This window comes from Quercus robur, chromosome 4 (genome assembly GCF_932294415.1).
Source record: "Quercus robur chromosome 4, dhQueRobu3.1, whole genome shotgun sequence".
In the NCBI taxonomy this organism is placed as follows: Eukaryota; Viridiplantae; Streptophyta; class Magnoliopsida; order Fagales; family Fagaceae; genus Quercus; species Quercus robur.
In genome coordinates this window covers 41,269,056-41,289,091 of record NC_065537.1, presented here as the reverse complement: position 1 = coordinate 41,289,091, position 20,036 = coordinate 41,269,056, and the positions used below count along the sequence as shown (strand labels likewise).

General features: G+C 35.6%; 1 protein-coding gene and 1 long non-coding RNA gene across 3 annotated transcripts; both read left to right on the top strand.

Annotated features, from left to right (window-relative positions):
- The first annotated feature begins 3,853 nt into the window (after positions 1-3,853).
- LOC126721790 (uncharacterized) lies at positions 3,854-5,703 on the top strand. Of its 2 annotated transcripts, none has more exons than XR_007653919.1 (3): positions 3,854-4,053; positions 4,653-4,704; positions 5,266-5,703. It is a non-coding gene; the product is annotated as an uncharacterized LOC126721790 (long non-coding RNA). The 2 variants fall into 2 exon arrangements; XR_007653920.1 differs by having other exon boundaries at positions 5,239-5,703.
- A 3,483-nt stretch (positions 5,704-9,186) lies between these two features.
- On the top strand, positions 9,187-12,203 carry LOC126721789 (zinc transporter 1-like). Its single transcript, XM_050424846.1, has 3 exons — positions 9,187-10,220; positions 10,430-10,579; positions 11,790-12,203. The coding sequence occupies exons 1-3, from the start codon at positions 9,597-9,599 to the stop codon at positions 12,093-12,095; spliced, it is 1,080 nt and encodes a 359-aa protein (XP_050280803.1). The 5' UTR covers positions 9,187-9,596; the 3' UTR covers positions 12,096-12,203.
- The last annotated feature ends 7,833 nt before the right edge of the window (positions 12,204-20,036 follow it).

The window sequence follows — 20,036 nt, the reverse complement described above, 5'->3', positions numbered from 1 at the left end:
TGGTACTATAAAGACTGATGACCTTCCAAGGTTTAGAAAGAATGTAAGATCTAATTCCAAGGCTGTAGAAATTTCCAACATCCGTAAAATGATCCTTATCAATTGATTGCACCCATTGCACTTGTTCAAGTACCATAAGAGCCTAGGCCTAAGAGGGAATTTCATGAGTTGTACATGCCCATGAGCCAAGTGTATGACAAGCTAAAAGTAAAAGGGTTACTGAAGCCCTTAGACCCAAGACCAATTCCAAACCCCTTGCCCTCAAGCATTAATGTGAATAAAAGATGTGCTTATCACCAAGGCCTTGGTCATGAAACTGACCATTGTTTCACCATTCGTTATGCAATTCAATACCTAATAGACAATAAGGTGATTGCGCCGCCTACAAGGCCTAGCATCACTAACAATCCCTTACCTAATCACAACTTTGGGAAATGACCGAGGATTAATTGCTTGATGACTGAAGAAGAAAATAAGGAAGACCCATCCAACTTAATCTATGACCTACTCGAATGCTTCATGATAACATGGGAAGAATTAATGGATTTTCTAGAGTTCTAGTTCAGAACTTCTCCCTCTCAATCTCTCTTCCCACTCCCCCGATCTCTCTTTCTTTCTCAGTCTCTCCCTCTTCCAATCTCTCGGTCTCTCTCTTTTCCCCCTTTCTTTCTCCCCCAGTTCCTCAAATTTCTCAGGTCAGGGTTGGGGATTTGTTTTGTTTTTCCAGTGGACTGGGGAACGATGTTGTTACTTGTTACCCTTACATTTTTTTTAATTAACGTGTTTTTTTTTTTTTAATTGAGAGAAGTTAAAAAAAATCCAAAACATGGCCGTTTTGGTTAGTAGACGGCAACACTTAACGGAAGACTAACGGAGGACTGAATTAACTATATTTGAAATTTAGAGGATTGTAATAACAAAACTAAAATTTAAAAGATTGAATTAACAAAAGGTGAAATTTAGATAGTTAATTTTGCATTTTAGCCAAAAATAAATTATCCATTCTTGAAAATTGAGATAAATACAAAATTTGAACAAAAGAATTGGGTACCTATAAAGTAGGTCAAATAAAGGGAGAAGACAAAGATAGGTTTTTTTTTTTATTATAATTTTTATTTGCAAAAATACATAATCCTTTTTAAATGCCATTTGAGCTCAGATTAATTCGCTACAGAGAGTAGCATTGGTGTTCACATCACTCCCTATTATTGTTGCGGCTGGATTGATATTATTGATGCGTGAAAACTTGTGCTAACGTGGTAAATGCTCTTTTTTGTACTTCTATGGTACTCAAGCTTACCAAACTCGAGTTCCTTGTAATATGGAACTCGAGTTTGACAAGCTCGAGTTCCTTATTCCTTTTTTTTATTTTTTATTTTTTTATTGCTCTCTCTCTCTCTCTCTCTCTCTCTAATGTGTTTATTTTTTCTGCATAATGCTTTTGTTCTATAAACTTTGAACCTACTTTAAACAAATTATTAAAGTAGTTCGAAGCTACATTGACTATACCCTCCATGTCTTCCACCCACTGGTCTTCTACATTTTTAATCCCCATAATGTGATTTCCCCATCTCCATTGGGTTGCTTTGGAATGGAAGTGTTTTTATCCCTATATTTTAACCAGGGAATTCTTGACCTTTGTGCCCAATAAATCTCTTGCTTTAAAAGGAGTTCATTTGTCCTTTAGCTCACTTCCAAATACTTGACTCTATTCTCATTAGTGGTTTTAGCTTCATTCAGAGCATCAACTCGGTTTTGAAGCTATTTAATAGCCTTAGTGTTCAGGTCAGACTTGGTAGCTCCCCATGCCATTAAATTTACTCCGCAGGTGCTGATTTTTTCCTTGATTAAAGCCAACCCGGATTCTCCATTCCCTGCCGTGTTCCATGCTTCCTTCATCACTATCTCACATTCATTCCATAAAAGCCATGATTCCTTAAATTTGAACCCCTTATCTCTTCTTTGTCTATGCTGTCTATAGCTCTTAGTTTGAAGGATAATAGGCAAAAAAGTTGAAGCATGAAAGGAAAGGTGGGTTACTATACTTAGCTGGTATTTCTCCCTCTACTCCTTGGTTGCTACAGCTCGATCAAGCCGCACCTTTGTGTTTGCATCACCAAGTCTCCTATTACTCCAAGTGAATGGGTAGCCCCTAAAACCCAAATCCTCAAGCTGACACAATTCCAATGCATCCCGAAAAGCATCTACCTAGGTTGTTTGTGGTGGTCGTTTGCTTTGCTTCTCTAAGACATTGAGAAAAGCATTGAAATCACCAATGCAAAGCCAAGGTCCATCCACAAATGTTCTCAAGTGAGCTCATAGTTTCCATGACTTCTCCCATTGATGTACTTCTGACCAGCCATAAAAACATGTCAAAAACCATGTAAAACTATCATCCTCCACCTTAGCTAAGACGTGGTTTGCAATAAATTTAATGACCTCCATTGATACATCTTTCTTCTAAATTAATGCTAATCCTTGCCTTGAATCAGGATGTTTTACAATAATCTGATACAGAAAAGGAAAATTGTTGTAAAGTTTCTCAAACCCTTCTTTATCTAGACGTGGTTCCATGAGAAAACACACAATGAGAGTTTGTTCCCTCACAATCTTGTGAAGGCTATGACTTGTCTAAGAGTTTCCAAGCCCTTAGTAGTTCCAGCTTAGAAGCCTTATTGCTCTCGACAAGGGTAGACCTCCACCCCCACTAAGACATCATCATCGATAGTTCCATCAATGTCTACCTTCCCATGCTTTACAACCAGTCTTCCTTTTTCATCACACGGACATGCAGTAGCCTCATTCATCGAGTCCCTCTTACCAAGTGTTGGCAATGTGAGAGCCTTAGTAAACCCACTCAGCCCAAAATCCATACGGTTGATTCTAGTCCAAGTGGCTTTGGGCTTTGATGAGAGCGGCCTAATTATTCCAGAGGTCTAATTCGTAATAGAGAGGTGAGGTGCAATACCAGCTTCATGATTTAAATTTAAATTCCCCTTTATCCTATCCATTGAGGTAGATAATGTTCCATCCTTATCATTAGCATTAAATCCATTATCTATGTTATCAATTTGCTGGATATCAGTACCAGTTCCAGAATTCACAATATTTCCATCCTTCACGTTAGCATGAAATATATTATCTACAATATCGATTCACTAGAGATCAGGGACAGTTCCAAAAATCACTGGATTTCCTTTATCGTGACAGCTACTCGTACTAGGGTTTTCTGTATCACTCTTCCTTGCCGCCGTCAGCTTTCCAAACTTCGGTTAATGGTTTGTCGTCTATTCTGGAATATCACCCATATCATTAGTAGAATTAAAACCTTTCCCCAAATCTCGCCTAGGTGGAAATCTTGGATGGTCCCCTGTAGCTTTTAACCAATTACCATATTGATACTCCATCTCCCTTCCATTTTTTTTTCTAGTGCAAAGTGTGTTGCACAGTGTTTCAAATCATGTCCAAGCATACCACAATAGCGGCAAAACATTGGAAGTCACTCGTATTTAAAATTCACCCACGTACAATCACCATCCGATCCAGTTATGAAACCACCATGTCTGAGTGGCTTTGTAATCAGCAGTGTAACACGAAATTGCATGAAGAAGTTTAGATCATCTTGTCTTCTTCTCATTTCCACCTCCTTAACCATACCTAACTTGCTGTCAACTTCTATTGCTACTTTGGGGGAAACCATATCAAATGGGGCTCCCCATATCTAGACCCATAGAGAAGCATAGGGTAATGTCCTGTCATTTAAAAAAAAAAAAAAAGGATCAGATATTTTTTGGTTTCACACGTGCCAAGCCCCACCTAACCCCACTACCCACCTCACAATCACTCTATCTTTTCATTCCTTTGACCGGCTCACTCCCTCACTTTTGTTTTATTTCTTTTTCTTCTCTTTCATTTTCTATAGAACACTCTCTACTCTCATCCTCTCCACCGGCACTTCCACACCACCACCATCACCATTTCCACCATCATTTATCCGGCAAGATCACCGGAAAATTCTTAGGAACCCATAAACACCTTCATCCTTTTTTTGAGGTAAAAATTTCTCATCTTTTTGGTGGGTTTTGCAATTTTGCTTGAGCTTATTTTTATCTAAGCTTTAATAATGATACCCATGTGATTTATGAGCATTGGAAGTGATATTTATGTGTTTTTATGGGTTTTGTATTGGTGGAATTATTTGATGAGTGAGTATATATTTTGTGCTATTGATGACTACTTAAGGTTTATGTAAGGTGGAAAAATTTAGGGGTTTTAAGTTATAACATGTGATGTTTGGTGAATTTAATTTTTTTATTGCCATTGGGTTTATTTGGAATTAGTTGAAATTCTAAATTTCTTATCTTAGAGGATATATTGATTTTGCTTTCATGGGTCTCTTAATAATGTAGTGTAAATTTTATGGAAGCTAGTCATAATGTTGGAGATAATATTAAATGGGTTAACTTTATAATTGGAGTTTATGCCTTGTGAATCAATTTGTTGAGAAACTATGGAAGTGGAATATATTATTATTGATGAGGTTAGATGCTAGACTTGCCTAATTAAGTGATTATTTGGCAATTCCTAAATTGTGCCTAGATGCAATTTTAAGCTCTATACTTATTGTAATAGGTTTACTTGATATTATTTAGGTACTAGCTAATCTCCTTGGAGTTTGGAGAATTAGGATTTTGCGGTTGCGAGGTAAGTAGCTTTTTAATGAGATTTTGAAAAATAACCATGTTATATAAATGTTTTTGGGTTAGACACATATTTGGAAACTACCTATGGAAATTATATTTTCCTAAAAACTATTGTGTCGTAACCTTAATATATATATGTATATAAATAAATATATATATATATATATATACATAATCATATATGGAAATGTATTATATTTGGTATTGCATTTAGGGAAATGCATGAATTGTTGATATGAAAAAATGAGCATCTTTTATTTAATCTTTGATAAGAAAACCATTGATTTTATGGTATATTGAAAAATTTAAAGATGCTTATCTTGTCTTGTATTAATTGGGAAATTGATAGAAAATCTCTTGACAAGAATGAAGTTGAAAACCTTACAAACTTTGTAGAAGTTAGATTATTTAAGATTTTCTGAAACTACTTGGATATGAACTATGTGTTTCAAAGTAATGTAACCTATGAGTTTATGTGGTTTTAACACCATGCCATGTGTGATTTCCCGGTGATCACCCGATTTGGTTTCCGTAGTCTTTGTGACAATGGAATCAAATCCAGGTCAGTGCCCTTTCACTTTGGATGACGAGTTCTTCCCGTTGTCCATGGGGGGAAGAAGTTCCTTGATTGTGTGTGGGTGAGGCTACTGCCTATGGGGCCAAGAAACCACATGCAAGAAAGGTCCTATTTAACGCGCTCTCTCTGCTGCCCATGGGGGGAGAGAAAAACCTTGAGGGTATGGGTGAGGCTACTGTCCATGGGGCCAAGAGTCTGCATACCAGAGAGGACAATATCATGCCAGTTGTGAATGGATGGATCCCCTGACCGGTTTATGTGGTAGTGTGGTATATTTGTGATAATTTATCTTATGTTAGATATTATGGCCTTGGAAATTATATTGTTGATGCTCACAGATTATAGCATATAGTTTCAAAATATTTATTTTGAGAAACTTTGTGTTTCACTATTTAATCATTCTTGTAATATTATTATTTTGAAGATGAAACTTGCATTTCCCCCTCTCCCATTAAATGTGCTACTTACTAGGCTCTGTCTCATCCCATTATTTTATAAACTTTTCAAAGTAGGCAACAATCTTTTAAGACAGTTTTTTGATGGCTAATAGTAGTTAGATTAACTACTGATGGAGGTTGAACTTTTGTAATGGAGATATTAGATGTTGTACATCTTTTTTTTTTTTTGAAAGGGGGATATTCATTCATTTATATGGATAATATATCATGATACAAAGCATCCATGGCTGGTGGGGGATCCTCCTCCATCCAGTACAAATCCTCATCTAGTGAAAATCTAGCGTGTTGAGCCAAAACATGTGCTACCCTATTCCCACTCCTCTTAATACAACAAACAGCAGCCCAATGCAATCCCCTTATCAAATGGCGAATATCATCCACAACATTACCAAGAAGCGAATTATTTTCTGCAGAAGAAGAAATAGCATGAGTAACAGTACTATTATCACCTTCAATGATCAGCCTATAGAAACCTGCATCCACAGCAAATTCTAAAGCTCTCCGGCAAGCGAGTAACTCTGCTTCTTCACTGGTCTGTACAGCCGATCCACAAGCAGTCATAGCAGCCATTACCTCTCCCTTTTCATTTCGAATAACTGCTCCACACCCTGTTTTGCCTATGTCCGAAAATATTGCTGCATCAAAGTTGAGTTTGTACCCTTCTACTGGTGGTGGTTGCCATACCTCTCCATTCGGTTGCTGCCTTGGCTGAACCGTGAGCTGGGTTTGAGCACTTTTAAATTCTTCAATGCACTCCTCTGCTCTTTTGTTCAAACAATTTGGATTCTTCATTTTCCCTCCATGCAGTAAGGAATTTCGCTGATTCCAGATCAGCCATGCTTGAGTCCAGAACAGCTCCATTTCTTCCAAATTCAACCGCTCCAAAAGCTCTTCCATCAGCTGCAAAATATCGAATTGACCATGCTTGAATTTCTGTAGCTTACGAACACTTCCAGCCCAAATATCTTGAGCCGCTGCGCAATCCCACAAAGCATGAATGGTAGATTCTGACTCTATGGTGCATATCGAACATTTATCTTCATGAATTACTCTTCTTCTGGTCAGATTCATAGTAGTTGGTAAGATTTCATGGCAGGCTCGCCATGCAAAGACCTTGATTTTATTTGGGATCCGCAACTTCCAAATTGTAGCCCATATCTGTTTTGCAGCACAGCCCCTAGAAGTTCCAACCCGAGCTTCCCCAGTAAGAATTCTTCTTGCCACATGATAAGCAGATTTAACAGTAAACTCACCCCGTGGATTATGCAGCCAAACAATGGTATCAACTACATATCTTCTGCTCAAAGGAATTTGACAGATTGCATCAGCTTCGTCTTTATGAAATATGGTCCGAATATCCTCATATCTCCATACATTCAACTCCGGATTGATCAACTCACACACCATCAAGTCACCCCAATTATTTTGGACCGGATTTAGGACCATGTTTGTGGGATAATTTGGGAGCCACTTGTCCTTCAAGGCATTTATTGAGACTCCATTACCAACCCTCAACAATGGCCGGATTGAAGAATAGGTATTGCAGCCATCAAACTTCTCCACTCATACGAGCAATTAGGTGATTCTTTAGCCTCTAAAAAATTTGATCTTGGAAAGTACCTTGCTTTAAAACATTTGTAGAGCAATGAATCATTACCTTGGACCATCCTCCAACCTTGCTTGGCCAACATAGCTAGATTAAAAGCTCTCAAATCTCGAAATCCCATTCCACCTTCTTTCTTTGAAGCCGTCAACTTATCCCAACTCTTCCAGTGAATTTTCCGTTCGTTGCCCACTTGACCCCACTAAAATTTTGCACATAATGCATCTAATTCATCACAAAGTTTCAAAGGGATTTGAAACACACTCATAGTGTAAGTGGGTATGGACTGTGCCACAGCCTTGATGAGGATTTCTTTGCCGGCTCTAGACAATAGCATGCCTTTCCATCCTTGGAGCTTCTTCCAAATTCTGTCTTTCAAGAATGAGAAGGTGGAATATTTGGCCCTCCCAATCAAAGTTGGTAGACCAAGGTAAGCTTCAAACCGGACCACCTCTTTCACTCCCAAAGTCTCTAAGATCTGTCCCTTCTGCCTCTCTGGAGTATTGCTGCTAAAGTAAACTGAATGTATCATTTCTCAACTACTTTAGTAAAGCTAATAAATTATCCTATTCTAACAATTCTCTTTCACCATCATTCCTTTATTTGATCTCATCATCACCTTCCTTGTGCTCTACTGCTTCTTTACATGACTATAATACCCTCATAACTTTTCAAAATATTGTCGTGTAGCCTTTTCTCCTTCCAAACACTATTTTCGGTCAATTCTAATCTACTCACCATTTTAACTTTAATCCAAACAAAAATTCTGGTGTCAACTCCTTGTGCAGATTTTTATTAAAGCTTGTTAGCCCATTAAATGTTTAGGATTTCAATCCAGATTTACTTGGTATATAAGGAAAACCCTAAAGCATGTTTTTCAAGTCTTGGAGAGCTACTCTTCTACTCTTTCAAGCATCTACCAGAGATCAATTTTATTTCACAAGTACCAATGAAACAAAGTTGCAGCCTAAGCTTCAGATATCAAGTGTACTAAAGATCAAAGGCATGAATTGGAGGTCCATGTTAGGGTAGATCCACATTAAAAAAATCTGAGGGTTTCAAAGCTAGGTTTGATAATCATAGTTAAATTTACTGTGAATTAAATATTCTTGACTGTAAACTTCTATTTGTTACAGTGGATTGTTCTTCTTGGGATTGGTCCCTCCATGTTTTTTTTACCTTGAAATTGGTTTATTTCATTGGTTTTCTTAGGTCATCATATCTGCGTTTTATTTACTTTTCCGCTGTATGATATGATAGATTTATGTTTAACCTAATATCTGTATAATTGACTTAACAACTTGGCAATAAAATCATGTTAAACATTGTGTTCAAGGGTTTAAAAACAAACATATTGTAAATGTATTAACTCAAAATTGTGTATAAAGAATTTTTTTTAATAGATGCAATATGATCCATGATAATTGTTATTACTATCAAGCTTAATAATTTTTTTTTCCAATTAGGCCAAAAGACCAATTGATTTTGTACCATATAAGCAAGATTCAATCCCATGATTGTTATTTATTATCATACAAAAACATCAATGAATTTCATTTTTGTGCATGCAAGATCTAATCCTATATTCGAGGGAACGAGACTTTACCAATTGAACTAAAAGAAACCTACAAAAATTGTGTATAAAGATGAATATATGAAATGTCCTACAATACCTACTACAAAAATCATTTATAAAGATGAACATATGAAATGTCACTACAATACCTACCATAACAAAAATAAATTGGGTACTTAAATCACTCTTTTTAATTTGATTTTCACAATAATTTGTCTATAGTATGTAAATTGGTCCACATGAAAGATAGTACTGGTCCCTTACCAACCTTGCTGATCGATGATCAAGATTTGCTTTCCATGTAAATCCATTATGCATACGGGATACTTAATTCCAGGCCATCCAACACATGCTGACAAGCCACATGAATGACACAATGCTAACCTAGCTAGTAGCTACTTGAGAAGAGTTTTGAGCAAAGCCTATGTTCATTTATTTTTATGTTGGTATTGACTATATATATAAGATGCTTGGCTTATTATCAGCCATCCATTGATTTATTCTTTACTGTTTTTCAATTGAACCATCCAATGATTTCAAACAACCCACATTGCAGCTTCTTTTTCATTTGCTATAAAAGTACAAAACTCAAGCCATTATCAAAGAACAAATATATTTGACAAGCTTTCCTCTTCCTTAACCTACTACTCTCTATCTTTCTCTCACACACCAATACACCATGTTCAACTTTCAACCTTGTTTTTCCAACATCTTGAAGTTGTTGTTTCTTCTAATTGTTTTTGTCCTCCCCACTATAGTATCTGGAGATTGTACATGTGATGCTGAGGCCACAAAGAACAACAAAAGTGATGCACTTAAATATAAAGTAGGTTCAATAGCTTTAATTCTTCTTGCAGGTGCTGTGGGAGTAAGCATTCCATTGTTGGGCAAGAAGATTCCAACTCTAAGGCCTGAACATGACATCTTTTTCATGATTAAGGCCTTTGCAGCTGGTGTAATTCTAGCAACAGGGTTCATTCACATACTACCGGATGCATTTGCAAGTTTAACATCACCATGCCTTAATGAAAATCCATGGGGAAAATTCCCTTTTTCGGGCTTCATTGCCATGATGTCTGCTATAGGAACATTAATGGTGGACTCATTGGCAACAGGGTTTTATAAGAGGCTGCACTTCAATAACTCTAAGCAGGTGAATGTTGTAGGCGAAGAGATGAATGGAGAGCATGAGGGACATGTGCATGTTCATACACATGCCACACATGGTCATGCTCATGGGTCAGCCACCAATCCCGAGGACTCGAATCTTGCCGAGCTAATCCGTTTTCGTGTTATATCACAAGTAAGGTTTAATTTTAAATTCATTCTTGGGTGATATTGTATGATTTTGGATAAACAGAATAAAGAATAATTGAAAAGTATACATGTGGTTAGCATTAACTAATCCTTAATTAATCTATTGAGCATCTATAACTTTGGTTGTCGTTATTGGATGATATTGACTGATGGGTATTTCAGAGTTAGATTAAATTTGGTGGGTGTGTTTTTTAGGTGTTGGAGTTAGGAATTGTGGCTCATTCAGTGATAATTGGAATATCATTGGGTTCTTCTCAAAGCCCTCAGACAATAAAGCCTCTACTAGCAGCACTGTCTTTCCATCAATTTTTTGAGGGAATGGGACTTGGTGGTTGTATTTCTCAGGTATCAGATTTATTTCTTTTTATTCTATATTCATGACCTCTCAAAGTGGTCTAGTGGGGCTCTTTTAATTGAGAAAATTGAGAACCAGTTCCATTTAACAAATCTGCATCCTTGAATTCTATGACAAGTTTAGTAATTTATAGCATTCGAATTTTTTTTTTTTTTTTTTTTTTTGAGAAGATTATAGCATTCAACTGGCACATAACCATTTATTTAATAATTGTTAATGCTAACAAGTAATATAATCTTTTGAAGTGCCAACTCAAAATGAAGCTCGCCGTACATCCAACTATTCAACTTTCACACAATCATATTACATAATGTTTACAGGAAAAAAAAAAAAAAATCAACTAATAGAATATGAAGTCTATAATATGTACCCCATCTACTGACAACTTTTCATCAAACTAACTCAATTTATATAACATTTCATACTACAATAAGCTAGAGTCAACAAAATTTTTCTATATCTTTCACACGGGGATGGCATGCTATGATTAGGTCCTTTTTGGTTAAGAGAAAAAAGTGGAGTTTTTAGTATTCATTTTCAATTATTTGTGGGATTGACCACCAAAAAACTGGTTTGGTTGTGTTTTTGTACTCAATATTCATTTTTAGTTTTAAGAAAAAGTGGATTTGAATACAAAAAATGAATACAACTTTTTAGCGTTTTCATTTTCCATGAATATGAATACAATGACATATTCGTGAATATTGTGAAAACAAAAAAATTACATTTTTTTGAGTGATGTGATGTGTGTGAGTGAGAAAAGTTATTTTTTTTTAATAGAAAACAATGACCAAACTCGGGTATAATGTATTCTATACTCCAATTATGTATTCAAAACAACTTATCAAACACTACCAAATGTGAAAATGATTGTATTTTTCTATATTCAAATCCTAACCAAATGTGAAAATGATTGTATTTTTCTATATTCAAATTTAGGATTTGAATATAGAATACAGAAAATGAAAAGTGGATACACCACTTTTTGAAACTAAACAGACCCTTAGTGTTAATAAATATGATATTAGATGTAGACCCATATCAAAATAATATTACTTCTATAACAGAAAATTATGAAAATTAAAGAATGTGAAAATATTTGTCAACCTAGCATGACTCTTGGTACTAAGATATGTTTTAGTTGTTTTTTTTTTTTTTTTTTTAATCTCTAACTTTAGTAAATTTTTTATTACAATGAAGGCACAATTCAAGACTCGGTCTGCAGCAATAATGGCAACATTTTTCTCCCTTACAACACCTGTGGGAATTGCAATTGGTATTGGAATATCAAGTGTTTACAATGAGAATGGCCCAACAGCTCTGATTGTTGAAGGGATTTTCGATGCTGCATCGGCCGGGATTTTGATTTACATTGCACTTGTTGACCTACTAGCAGCAGATTTCATGAGCCCAAGAGTGCAAAACAGCTTGAGGATCCAATTTGGAGCAAATGCATCACTTCTTCTAGGGGCTGGTTGCATGTCTGTCTTGGCCAAATGGGCATGAATTTTGAGCACCATGTATTTTGCTATAAAAGTTAATTTTGACTGTTACTGTTTTTTTTATTTAAGAAATGGTATAACAAAATATCACAAGTCCTTTTTTGCCGTATAAGTATGTCCATTACAAGTCTGACCAAGAAAGGAAACAAAGTAAATAGCATACAAAATATTTTATCTGTTTAATTCGCCATTACATAAAAGAGCATAGTTGTTCTTTAATCGACTGCCTTACCATACAGGCTTGTCTTGCATCATATTAACCACAACATTTTCATTTAAAATTGTTCTAAACTAGTCAACTTTCTTTTCTTTTTTTTAAGTAAGAAGAAAGATAGGATAGAGTTTCTATATGTAATCTAATCTCAAGATAACCTCAAAAGGAATACTCTGTCAGATTCTTTTTCTTTCCATACACAATTCAAACCTCTCATGCCACCCACTGCGACTCTTTGACATTTAAGTTGTCTAAGAGTTATATTAGTCCAAGTCAATGTTTTGGGCTTAGGTATATTCTTCAGTTGTTGTTGTTTTTTTTTTTTTTTTTTTTTTAATTTTTTATATATATATATATATATATATTAAATAGTTAGAATAACAGGAGAGAGGGGTTTGTTGTCTTAATAAAAGAGAGTAGATGGTGTTGAGTTATAAGACTATTAGCCTTTTTTTTTTTTTTTTTTTTTTTTTTTAGAGTTTCAATCTATGATATCCGTTCCTGATGATATCATCAGACTAAGACATCAATCAGTTTTTGGTGTAGGCGAAAATTGAATCTCAAATCTCTTATTCAACTATCAAAACTTTATTAGTTGAGCTAATTAGAACCCATAATACTATTAGCTTTAGTTCTCATTAAAGTATATATCTAAAGTCAAAAATATATTGCTACCTCTTTAATATATTGATCTCAACAAACACACATTATGTTTGGATGTATACATATGGAGAAAGAGATGAGAGGAAAAAATGGTTCACTCCTTTCCCTCTTTTCTCCTCTCCTCTTTCCTATCCAAACATATAGATAACATGCCTATCTATGTAAATAACGCAAAAAGGAATAGTTTTTTTTATTTGTTTATTTTGCATAAATTACTTTGGTTTGCGACCCTTCAAGGTGCTCCTCCATATATACAAAATGGTGATACTGTAGTCACCCTAGGTGAGCAGGTAAATTTCATCAATGGCGTGCAAGGCCCACCCCACTATACTATCAACTAGCAGGTGCTATCCCATCAGATTGCCTTATTCGTTTTGGTGAAATATATCTGCAATTTCACAATGGAAAATGTATCTCAAGTCTCAACTACTTTCACGTTCAAAATATCTGGTTCTGAGTCAACATTTGAAGGCTATGAAATTTTAGGATGTCGCATAATATGGAGAAAGAGATGAGAGGAAAAAATGGTTCACTCCTTTCCCTCTTTTCTCCTCTCCTCTTTCCTATCCAAACATATAGATAACATGCCTATCTATGTAAATAACGCAGAAAGGAATAGTTTTTTTTATTTGTTTATTTTGCATAAATTACTTTGGTTTGTGACCCTTCAAGGTGCTCCTCCATATATACAAAATAGTGATACTGTAGTCACCCTAGGTGAGCAGGTAAATTTCATCAATGGCGTGCAAGGCCCACCCCACTATACTATCAACTAGCAGGTGCTATCCCATCAGATTGCCTTATTCGTTTTGGTGAAATATATCTGCAATTTCACAATGGAAAATGTATCTCAAGTCTCAACTACTTTCACGTTCAAAATATCTGGTTCTGAGTCAACATTTGAAGGCTATGAAATTTTAGGATGTCGCATAATATCAATGTTTCCTCTTCCCCCCCAGCGCCGCAACCACCCCCCTCCTTTTTTTTTTTTAAAGTATTGCATAATTTTAACTTTTTGCATCTTTCTCTCTGAGATGCAAGCTTCCATGTTATCTATTTTGTAGACCATATAATGATCACCCTTACAATCTAAAAGCATTGTTCTTGCGTCCAAGAAAGTAGGGTACTTCTTTTAAGACCATCCCAAGAGGAACTCAAAAGTAGAGGCAAATGCAAGAATATTGAAGGCTTTTAGGACATTTTATAAATTGGGGCATGATATTCCTTGACTTGTAACTTCAAGGACTTTATTGGAAACATGGTTTGTCTTCTATTTCATTGATCCAATGACAGCACATAAAGTTTCATTGCATTATTCAAAGCCTAATCCTTCCAAACGTCACTGAACGGAATAAAGAGTAAAGCATAAATACCATGCCATTAAGATATATTAAAAATACCCCCCTCAAATTTTTTTTTTATTTAAATTAAAAAGAGCATGAGTATAGACCAATATTAGTGCAAAAGAATAAAACATCAATAGGCTTCAGGAGTGTTAGATTTAGACCCATGTCAAAAACAGTGTTCAACTAGTTTTAAGGTCAAGTTGTTAATTAAATCTATTATGAAAGCCTTAGGTTAAACAAACAGTATCAATATCATGTATAGTGGAAAATATGACATAGGATATGATGATCCAAGAAACCAATGAAATCAAACCATTTTTACAGGAAAAACATGAGAAGACTTGACCTAATCAATCTTGAGGTAACAGTTCCACTATAAGATGGAGATTTACAATCAAGAATAACCATATTCATAGTAAATCTAACTTCAGTTACCAAACTGAGCTCAGAATCCCATAGACTTCCCATATAGTGAACTACTATAATGTGAACCTCCAATCCACACACTTCAAAATCTCATTGAAGACTTGACCTAATCAATCCTAACATAACAGTTTCACTATAAGATGGAGATTTACAATCAAGAATAACCATATTCATAGTAAATCTAACTTCAGTTACCAAACTAAGCTCAGAATCCCACAAACTTCCCTTATAATGAACTTCTATAATGTGAACCTCTGATCCACACACTTCAAAATCTCATTGAAGATTTGAATTTCTAGCACCTATGATGACTAGTATAAGGCAAAAACTTCTACAACACCGGATTTTGAGTTTCTTTAAAAAATACCACCGATAGATATGAGAGAGTTTTGGGTATAGATACCTAGATATAGAATATGAGGCACAAGAGACACATTCTCTCTCTCTCTCTCTCTCTCTCTAGGGTTAGCTTATAATATTCTTTAAATACCATCATACACAGATCACGAATTGGGCTTGAAATTGAAAAGTTGTGGGCTTTTTCATATTTGTTAATTTTTGCTGATTCTGCGATTTTCGAAAAGTTGAATAGGAATTAAGTGGCAATCAAATGGTTTCGATAGGTCAAACAGGAATCGAGTACCAATCAAAAAAACAGATTCACATCTTTCTTATCATGGGCTTGGATCTTTGTCTTGGACTTGGAAGTACATATTCTAACTGTTAGGTTCTAAATATTTAGAAATAAATGTTTAGGTTCTAAATACTTTGTATGTTGGCAAATCGAGAACACAAACTTGTCTAGAATTAGATCTTAGGGTCTATGAAGTGTTTTAGACATTGCTTAAAGTGATACAAGTCAAGATTCAAGAACATACAAGCTGCAGAAAAAAATAATTGAAAATCTGACTAGCTTGAACGATCAAGAGAAAGCTTTGATCAATCAAACCACAAATTGTAGAATTTGTTTTAAGGCCCAACAGCCCGCGAATTGTTTAGGGTTTCAATCCAAACCTACTAGGTATATAAGAAAAACCCTAAAGCACGTTTTTCAAGTATTGGAAAGTTACTCATTTGAGATCTATAAAATTATTGTACCTCCTAACTCTTTCAAGCACCTACCGGAGATCACCCTCATATTACTAGTACCGATGGAGTAAAGTTTGAAAGTTCAAATATGTGTATAAACACCCTTGAACGTTTAGACCCCCAAATTACAACTTAACCAATTCAAGTATTATGTCAAACAACTAGTGTGCGGAAACTTAACATAAGCTATAATATGGAATTGGAAAAACTATCTAAGCCAAATTAAAAACACAACCCACAGTAGTTAATAAAAAGGCAAAGATAAAAGGGAAAGAAGATGCAAACACAAAGACAACACGCGATGTGTTATCGAAGAGGAAACCGAAGCCCTCGGCGTAAAACCTCTCCGCCGCCCTCCAAGCGGTAAACAATCCACTAGAAAATATAGTTGGGATACAAGGACAGCAATAGACCCTCCAAGCCTAATCTACCCAGTGCACCTAAGCCCTCCAAGCTTCTTGCTCCAACGAGGTTGAGCCGAACCTTTTTCTTTTCTAGCTTCCCGGATTCCGCTACTAGACCATAGCATCAACCAATGAAGATTGGTTCCTTCTTAACTGCTTCCCAGAAATCCAAATAGCTCTCTCACAGTAATGAATATGGTGAGAACAAGGTTTGGTAAAATGCCTCTCAAGGATTTGACAATGGAGAGGAAGAGAGTTGAGGAATTTGAAGAGACTCTAATGTATAGATTGTGGGTGAATCAATCTTGTTTTTCTTTAGGGTTTCTCTCTCAAAATTCTCTCTGGAAGCTCTCTTACATTTGTGGGTAAAAGGGGTATTTATACTGGAGTGGGAGAGGAATGTGAAACGTCAGGTTTTACAAAACAGGGGTGGCTCGCGGCTTGACCTCGCGACTTGACTAAGTAGCGAGATCCAGTCGCGAGATAACCGTATGGCCAGTTGTCCTGTTTTGTCCTGTAGTGCTCCAGCTAGCATGACTGTTCACCTTCCGACATGCTTGGCACGTGTGCTACGTTTGGCGGCTTGCAACCGCGAGTCACCCGCGAGGCCAAGCCGCGAGTCTCTGTTTTCTTGCACACTCTTGAGCAAACTTCACTCTATCTCACTCACTACCCTTACAACCAGCCCACCTAAATACAGGGTTACTAAATGCTGAAATACAAGCAAATTTGGCACAGAATAAAGCCAATTAGATGGTTGAATAAATTCAACCTTACAAAGTTGCAGCCAAGCTTCAGCTATCAAGTGTACTGAAGATTAAGACGTGAATTGGAGGTTCATGTTGGAGCAAGTCCACATCAAAGAAGCCTGAGGGGTTTAGAGCTTGGTTTGGTAACTGTAATTAGATTTACTACGAATTGGTATTCTTGACTGTAAATCTCAATTTGATATAGTGGATTGTTCTCTTGGGATTGTTCCCCCACAGGTTTTTGCCTTGAAACTAGTTTGTTTCATTAGTTTTCCTAAGTCATCACATCTTGTGTTATTTAGTTTTCCAATGTGCATGATATGTGTGATAAATGTTTAATCTAGATCTGAATAATTAATCTAAGTAACAACTTGGCTAATTAATTAGATTAAACAAACTGGGTTTTCAGGGGTCTAAAAACTTAACACTAACTTTACAAGACTTACTATTTGCCATGGTTTGCCAACACTACAAACTCAAACCCTAACAAGCAAAATGTCAGGTTAGTGGTAAGTGGTAACTGGAAAATAAGTATTCCTAGTTACTTCTGCAGGAATTTAAATCACTCTTTGAAGAGAATATACACAAATTTCTAGATCTATGAGAAACGAAAATAGAAAAAAATATGTGCCAAAGAAAATAATCACACAAAACAATATTTACGTGGTTCGGCAATTTGCCTACATCCACAAAGTTGTACTAATTTCACTATTTTCAAGAAAAAATACAAGATACTGCAGTATAGTTTTTCATCTCTCAAAAAAACACCTCAAACCCTAGTATGAAGCAATGGTATTTATATCCCACAAAATCACTTTTATAATAGGTCAGGTCATAAACCGAATTAAATACAACTAGACTCCCCTTAACCCAACACTCTTTAATGGACTAACTTGAACCATAGACACTAGAACTACTTTTCTGTATATGCAATACCTGGGACAATAAGTCCTAGAATTGCCTCTTTCCAAATGTGAATTCTTCCGTATTGGGACATACCGATCACCTCTTTGCTTACAGCTAATGATTCCCGGGTGTGTGTGTGTGTGTATAAAAGAAGGAAAGCTGAATTATTTTCATTTGTTTCCCTAATGTACACATGTAACACATCCTTTCATGATTCTTTGCCCCTCAAGATTTTTGTAGACAAAAGCAGAATTTCCCTTTTGCTTCTCTTGCCTTAGATTTTATCACTAGCCTTTGACTTCTCCCTTAGCAAGATTACCCAGGTACAATGGGTGAAGATATATCTCTTACCTCCTAAGCTCTCTATACTAGAAGACCTAATAACCTCAATATGCAAGAGCTCTAAAGGATTAGTGGTAAGCATATCAGAAGTTTTGGGTGTTGGGATCTAATATGTTTTCCTATTTGGCAAGGACCACAAACAATCTTTTCAACTTTTCCCAACTTGGACAAACCAAGCACAGCCTCAACCTTTGAAATCTTCACCAATTGCTTCTAGCTATTAGCTAATAGCATGGCATTGATACCATAACTCAACATCAATTAGAGTTTGTTTGGTATTAGCTTTAGTTTTAGTTTTTATGTACAGATTTTTAAAACCTCACTTTTTCCCGTATTTTCTCACTTTTTCAAAAATTTTCAAAGTACAAGTATACTTTATCACATTTTCAGCAAAAAACTAAATAAACTATTTACAAACGAGCACATAGCCTAAACACATTTGCAACCCAATTTAATGTTAGGGACAATGTTGTAGCAATTGTGAGATGTCCTTACACTTCCCATGACACGTTCCCCTTCTTCATTAATGACATCACACTTCTTTTTGGAATTTATTTTTTTATTTTTTTAAGAATAATAAGTATTTTAACACACATATACGAGGAGAGGGGAGAAGGTCATAATTCTTTTTGGAAAATTGAATTATGATCATCCTCGTTACAAAGCTGACTCATACTTGTTATGCACTAGTGTACCATGTTTATATATATATATATATATATATAATTAGTCTATACTTTATAATTCATACCATCTAATTAACCATCATTGTTAGGAAAGCTATAAGCATATGGATAATAATTGTTGTAGATTTAGCTAGTTAGTTAGTTAGTTACAATTCTGAGCATGTTAATCACATTTAGCAGATGTTAGAATTATTAATGCACATGAGGATTAATAGGACCATTAGGATAAGGCCATATGAGCCAACAAAATAGTTTTATGGTTCTATAAATACCTACTTGTATAATCACATTTCCATCATTGAAGAATAAACCAATTTCTTAGTGCATTAGTACATCTCTGTCTTAATCTCTTTCTTTCTCTATGAAGGGTGACTACCTTGAATTAAGTCAATTTCCCTACAATTCCCACCAATTTCCCTATAATTCCCATCAATCTCCATTAGGAACCACCGGGTTCCTAAAAATTGGTATCAGAGTCATCGATCTTGATACAGACGAATGTAACCGAAGAGAACTTTGGAAAGGATTATGGCAAGTGGTGAAAAAAGTTTCAAAGGATGTCAAGACTTTGTATGAATCTCACAATGTCGTTTTAGAGAATGTCAAGGCCTTGGTTGAATCTAATAAGGCCATGAATGAAGAGCTCTCAAGATTGTAAGAGGGTTTCGAAAACATGATGGAAGAGGAATTACAATCTCTTAATTCAATGAAACTCGAAGAACAAATCAAGTTCTAAGAATCTACTATTGTTGTTGCAAGCCGGGATGTTGATTTTTGTGTCAAAGTGGATGATGATATATATGTACACGCTGCCCTTGAAGTTCAATCCAAAGAACCAACAAAGAAGATGATGATGATCTTCCAAGAACCAATTCTTGATGCACCAATTGAGGCTTCAATTCAAGAGTCTATGATTCAAGAATTGGCAATCCAAGTGTCAGTGATCCAAGAATCCAAGATGCAAGCACCAACAATTTTAATGGTTCTAGAATCAAATGAGGTCTTGAGGATACAAGAACATTCCAATGTTTAAAGAACCAATGAGACCTTGAAGATTGAAGAACCATTGAAAGCTCAAGAATTTGAGCAAAGTTTGAAGATCTATGAAGAAGAAAGCTTC